At 38.7% G+C, this 6,924-nt stretch overlaps 1 protein-coding gene across 1 annotated transcript in view; it reads right to left on the reverse strand.

Moving 5' to 3' along the window:
• Nucleotides 1-4,139: 4,139 nt before the first annotated feature.
• LOC18049217 (probable LRR receptor-like serine/threonine-protein kinase At3g47570) overlaps nucleotides 4,140-6,924 on the reverse strand; it is a 5,096-nt gene continuing 2,311 nt past the window's right edge. Inside the window, exons 2-3 of the mRNA XM_006442509.2 lie at nucleotides 4,756-6,768; nucleotides 4,140-4,629 (exon numbers count right to left, since the gene is read on the reverse strand). Of these exons, the coding sequence (XP_006442572.2) occupies nucleotides 4,274-4,629; nucleotides 4,756-6,768 (2,369 nt within the window). The 3' untranslated portion in view covers nucleotides 4,140-4,273. The remainder of the gene's footprint in view (nucleotides 4,630-4,755; nucleotides 6,769-6,924) is intronic.

Consider the following 6,924-nt stretch of genomic DNA (forward strand, 5'->3'; position numbering starts at 1 on the left):
GGTTCATTACCAGCTCCAGTGTTGTTTTATAAAGTGATGACAATTCTTCATTCATGACTGCTGCCAGTCAGTTTGGTATGAGCTTTGGATTGCTTCTTATACACTTGGGTCTTGTCATCCATCTCTCGTGAAGTGGCAAGTGCATATGCACTAAGATCAGCATAGCCAAATCTCTTTGGGGGTCTTATTATTCTCCTTTCTCTGTCTTTAGCTAGGTGATAATCTTCTGTATGGGTTCTTTGATGTTCTGATCTTGTATCCCTATTACCAGCAACTTCTTCATCTGAATTTGAAGCTTCTCCAGACATTTTCATTGCTGGATGCTCCACCTCAAACTGTATAATACCATCAGTTTTGTTCTGAGGTCCAGCATTCTCAACAGGTTTCTCCTCATTGTGTCCCATCTGCTCATTGAACACCACATCTCGGCTGACTATACATTTTGGAGGTGATAAGTCTGTACACCAGATTTTATAGCCTTTTACTCCTTCTGGATATCCTATAAACATCCCCTTTAGAGCTCTTGGTGCTAACTTTCCTTGGTTTGCATGTGCATAGGCAGTGCAGCCAAATACTTTCAGCTTGCTGTAGTTTGCTGGTTTACCACACCATTTCTCATATGGTGTTTTGAAGTCTAAGGCTGAGGAAGGGCTCAAATTAACCAGCACACAAGCTGTCAGTAGTGTCTCTGCCCATAGCCCTTTAGGTAGCTCAGATTGTATCATCATGCATCTGACCTTCTCCATCAAAGTCCTGTTCATTCTTTCAGCCAGGCCATTCTGTTGTGGTGTTAGTCTCACTGTTCTGTGTCTAGCAATGCCTTCTTTTGAGCAGAATTCATCAAACATCTTATTACAGTACTCTAGTCCATTGTCAGTTCTAAGAACTTTCAGCTTCTTCCCTGTTTGGTTTTCAACAAGTGCTTTCCACTCTTTAAACTTCCCAAACACCTGATCTTTGGTCCTGAGTACATACACCCAAACCTTCCTAGAGTAATCATCTATTATTGACATAAAAAACCTATTCCCTCCCAAAGATGGAACCTGTGAAGGTCCCCACAGATCTGAATGCACATAATCCAGGATACTTTTGGTCTTATGGACAGATTTCTTAAAGCTAGCTCGTGTGGATTTCCCTAGGACACAATCCTCACAAAAGTCTAGTTCCTCAATCTTGTCGGCTCCCAAAACTCCCTGTTTATCTAATTCTTTAAGACCCTTTAGGCTTATGTGTCCTAACCTCAGATGCCAAAGTCTGGTGATATCAGTATTAGCCTTCACAGACACACTAGATTCACCTGTTACTACTTCCCCATCCAAGACATAAACCCCATTCTTCCTTTTACCTTTCATAATCAGTGTTGAGCCATTTAGGATTTTTAGTTCACCACACTCTAATTTCATACTACATCCAATCTGATCAAGCATCCCTAGAGAGATTAAATTTCTCTTAAGGTCTGGAATATGCCTGACCTGTTTTATCAGTCTTACAGTCCCATCATGTAGTTTTAGATGTATGTTTCCCATCCCAGTGACCTTACACACTGCATTGTTTCCCATCATTACCCTTCCCCCATCATATTCATGATAATCAGAAAAATAACTCTTTTCAGGGCTCATATGAAAGGTACAGCCAGAATCGAGGATCCACTTACCTTTCTGTACTTCATTAGTTGCCACACACACTCCAGCTGATTCATATCCCTCATCTTCAACAATTGCTGCATCTCCATTCTGATCTTTCTTTTTTAGCTTCTTTTCAGGGCAGTCTTTCTTGAAGTGTCCTTCCTTGTGGCACTGGAAGCACTTCAGATTCTTGTTTTTATCTTTTCCCTTTCCTTGCTTCTTTTTCTTTCCCACATTCTTGTCATTTCTGCATCTCACAGTCAAACCCTCTCCACTCTCCATGTTAACTTGCTTTTCTTGTAGACCTCTGGTATTTAATGCAGCCTTAACCTCATCCAGAGACAAGGTCTGTCTGCCATACATCAAGGCATCTACAAAGTTGGAGTATGACTGTGGTAATGAGCTTATTAGAAGTAGAGCTTTACCTTCATCATTTAGACCCTCATCAATGGTCTCCAAAGTGTCACATACTCTGTTGAACTCATCGATATGTTCCTCAAGAGAAGATCCCTCAGCCATTTTTAATGAAAACATCCTCTTCTTGATATAGAGCCTATTTGCCAGTGACTTTGTCATGTACAGATTTTCAAGCTTAGTCCATAGCTCTGCCACTGTTCTCTCCTTAGCCACTTCTCTGATAACTGAGTCACTCAGACTCAGAATAATTGTGCTTCTTGCTTTCTTGTCGATCTCAGCAGCTATTTCTGGAGATTTTGATGAAGACCCCTCATACCCTTCTTTCTTGGTTGTTGGTTCTAATGCTTCTCCCAGGCCTTGTGTTATTAACAATGCCTCCATTTTTACCTTCCACATATTAAAGTCATTCTTCCCATTAAACTTTTCAAGATCAACTTTAGGAGCTGTCATACTTGTATCTGATCAAGAAATCCAGCTCTGATACCAATTGTAGAGATTTACAAGCTTTATAGAATCAACTTGAACAACCTCTCCCAAGATCCCCAGACCAGAATTCCAAGATGAACCAAAGAAGACTCGAAAGTTACAATGATAGAAAACAACCTAATAGCAGATTAAACCAAACAGTAAGCAATCAAACAGTCTAAAAGAAACTCAAGAACAACTCAAACACAGCAAGTTACGTGGTTCAGTCAATTCACATTGACTTACATCCACGGAGGAACAAATAGATCAGCTTTATTGATAGAACAAAGTCTCTTTTACAATCAGATTTTACAGAGCCCTTCTCAAGGAACAAGAACGCTCTTTTACACAAGCACTCTCTCTCTCTTGAATCCTCTGAAATCTTCTCAGTTTGTTATATCAGAATCAGCTCCAGCCTCTGAGTTTATAACGACCCAGAAACAATCCCAGCTAGGCACGTGAGCAGCAGATGACAATAACGGCTTTAACAGCCTTCACACGTCATTTAAAAAGTCACGTGCGTTGCTCATGATTCTAATAACCAAAACGATAGAAATCTAGGTCGTTTTGTAAGGATAATCAAAGGTAGCAAGAAACGCCGATAACTGTGTCGTTTTGCTTTGTTGTTTGCAGAGCCAAAACTCCAAGCTTCCTGTCGTTTCATTAACCTTTTTTTGATTTGTTTCATTTTGGTCCAACAGTTACAGTACCCAAGGAGTTATGATAGACATCCCAAACTTTTTAACCCAAATTCCCTCTCAAATGACATGGTAATTATTAAGTGGTTGGTAATTTTTTATAAGATATAAGTGAATTAATTATATTATTTAATCAACCAATTGATGAATGTCACACGCCATTTGAGATGAATTTTTGGGATGTGTAGCAAAACTTTATGCTGATTTGTTTTGGCTACATTCATGTAAAACCTTTTTCCCCAATTCCCAAGAACTTCCCGCAATATCATTCCTTTGTATTTGTTTTCCCCTTTAGACATGTTTAACTTTGGTTCAGGGTAAAAAAGCTACGGCTTTTCCTGCCATGTGCAACAAGCTATCAGATCAAAGTGAAATCGAAAACAGGGTTGTGGTTGATGGCAACCTTGTCACCAGCAGAGGGCCAGGAACTTCCGTGGAGTTTGCACTGGCAATTGTGGAGAAGTTTTTTGGCCGCAACAAAGCACTTGAGCTTGCAAAGATATTGCTTTTCACCCGCACCTAAAATTTGTACCAGGACCTGACTAATATTAAACTAGAGTGTTTATTTCTGTATTACTACTGCTTGTAGAGAGGCGAAATGGAAACTTGAATTCATGTTTGAATAGGGATTCACTGTGCGGGTTTGTACAAGAGCTTGTTTATAAATAAATGAGTTCATAAAGAGTCATTTTAAATATTTGGAATAAACGTGAGTTGCTGTTTAGTTCTGTTTTCAATGTTCACCGTTCAATTGTGATCCAGAGCAATATAACTACACTCACTGGGAATTTTAATTATGAACCAAGAACGAAGTTGAACCGAGAATTTGATACTTTATATATTCCAGTTACCATATTTAAGAAAGAGTATTGAAAAGACGCTAAGAGAGAATATTGAAGTTAAGCACATACCATATCTAGTATTAAGTCTGTACGCCAAAGTTACAAATTCGAAGATCAGATTCCTCATTTCAATTTATGTTCTGCTCAAAACAATGGCTCTTATTCCACAAGCACAAACAAGAAAGAGTACGAACAAAGTTAACAGAGACACGCAGTGAAAATTACGCTAATTGGTTGCAGCAGCATCATCCAGGAACTTCACTTTAATCTTCTTGAGCTTTGCTGCAGCGTCTGTCATATTTATCCTCATGTCGGGTGACTCCATACAACAATCCAATGCCAAATCCATTATGCTTAATATACAATCCATTTTGGCAGAAAAAGCTTGCTCTTCTCGCACCAAATTTGCGTCAACAACTTCAGTCAATCCGTCAGGTAATGACTCCTTTACCCATCTCCTTAAACTCATTTCTCCTGTGAACATTTCATCGGTGGGCCCCTTTCTCGTGAAGGTTTCCATCAATAACACACCATAGCTGTAGACATCACATTTTGCTGAAACAATTCCTTCTGATCCATACTCTGCATTTTTTAATTTTAATTATGAAACAAATGATAAAACAAATAATTTTTTGATAATTAAGGTAACCCAAACTTTGCTCGTACTTGAAAAAAGAATAAAAATTTTAATTACAATTGAAACTTTACCTGGTGCCATATAACCAATTGTAGCCATTGTCATGGTTTGTGTCACAGAATCTTCTTCTTCACCTACGAGTTTGGAAATGCCGAAGTCGCTCACATGTGCCACCATATTTTCATCCAAGAGAATGTTGGTGGGCTTCAAATCACAATGAATTATAGGTGCCGACGAATGACCATGATGGAGATATTCAAGAGCCGACCCCACATCTATCATTATATTCAACCTCTCTAGAATGTCTAAGAAATAGTTGTGAGAATACAACCACTTCTCGAGACTACCATTTGGCATGAACTCAAGTACCAATGCTTTGAAATCTGGATTAGAACAACTGCTAAGGATCTTTATGAGATTTCGATGACGAACATTCCGTAAAACTTCACATTCAGAATCAAAACTTGTAAATGCTCTCTCTAGTTGCAGATTGAAAATCTTTATTGCAACATTAGTCCCGTCGGAAATGGTTCCTTTATAAACTGATCCAAAACTACCTGTACCAAGCAAGTTACATTCATTAAATTCATCAATTGCTCGTTGAATGTCTAGGTACGATGTTCTTCTCCATGTTGCAAGAGATAGGAAATCTTCGTGATATGATTTTCTTGTACTTCTATTTCGGCATCTTATGTACATAATGATGGTAATCACTATAAGGGCGGTGGATACTATCGGAGGCAAAATATATTTAATGACAATTAGAGCAACTTTCTTGGTTCTTTTGCTGTTATCTTGCTTGCAAGGTGGGACTCGAAGTTTAGGTGGACCACAGAGTGCATAATTTCCAAAAAATGATTCAGCTGAGAAGTTTTTAAAAGACCCCTTAACAGGAATTTCCCCTTCTAGCCTATTTTGAGACACATTAAATTGCTTGAGATGTGAAAGTGCCTCCAATGACTTAGGAATTTTTCCAGAGAAATTGTTGCCGGAGAGATCTAAGGATTCTAAGCTTATCAAACTGCCAACTGATTCAGGGATAGGTCCTTGAAATTGATTACTAGCCAAGGATAGAGTTTCTAGATCTACGAGGGCACCAATGGTTGATGGAATATTACCTGATAATTGATTCCTTGATAAATCTAAAACTCTCAAGACCTTTAACTTTTGTACATTGGAAGGGAGAGGACCATTTAATGAATTTGACGACAAGTTTATCTCTAAGATGTACTCAAGGCTCCACAAGGATGACGGTATACTAGAAGTGAGCTTGTTGGAGCCTAAGCGGAGTTCTCTTAGAGATGTCAAACTCGCCAAGCATGGCGGTATATGTCCAGAGAGCTTATTTCCATTTAACCTTATTCCGTACATCAACTCCAAGTGGCAAAGATCATAGGGAATGGATCCTTCCAAATTATTTTCTTCAAGAGATAAACCTTGTAGCTGCTGTAATGTTCCTACAGATGTTGGAATAGTTCCGTTCAAGTCATTGAAGTCGAGGGTTAAGAGGATCAAGCCACGTAAATTACCAATTTCTTTAGGAATGCTGCCCCCGAGTTTGCACTCGTAAGCATAAAAGCTTTGAAGAGAAGTAGAGAAATTTCCAATTAATGGTGGAAGGATGCCACCTAATGGATTAGAATCTAAGACTAAATAGGATAGCTTTCTACAATTAGTCAAAGAAGAGAGAAAACTCCACTGATCTGCTGAAGATGATTCTGTCGTCAAGTTATTCCCTGCTACGCTGAGCACGTTGAGGTGCCTCAAGTTGCCAAATGTATTTGGTATATGGCCTGAGAATGAGTTAGAGCCCAAGTCTAGACCAATGAGTTTGGAAGCATTGGTAATAGAGTTGGGAATTGTCCCGATAAGATTATTGATCGAAAAAGTTAAATACTCTATGTTCGGAAGCGAGTGGCCTATCGTTGATGGTAGGCGGCCTGATAGTTGGTTGCTCTGTAGATTAAGGACTCTTATGGTTGAAATATTGAAGATCGCGGGTGGAATGAGGCCACTTAAATTATTCGTACCAAGAGCAAGAATCTCCAAATTTTTTAGATTGCCAATCTCGGTTGGAATTTGATCTGTCATATCGATTAAACCAACATTGATGAGTTATTGAGTTTTTTGCTAAACATAAATTTAATTTCAAAATTCATGAAAATCAAAATTTCCCACAAATATGTGATATTAGTTGTATATAATTTACGGGGTAATGATATTTCTACCCCATGATTTTG

The sequence above is a fragment of the Citrus clementina genome, unplaced genomic scaffold, assembly GCF_000493195.1.
Source record: "Citrus clementina cultivar Clemenules unplaced genomic scaffold, Citrus_clementina_v1.0 scaffold_3, whole genome shotgun sequence".
Lineage (NCBI taxonomy): Eukaryota > Viridiplantae > Streptophyta > Magnoliopsida > Sapindales > Rutaceae > Citrus > Citrus x clementina.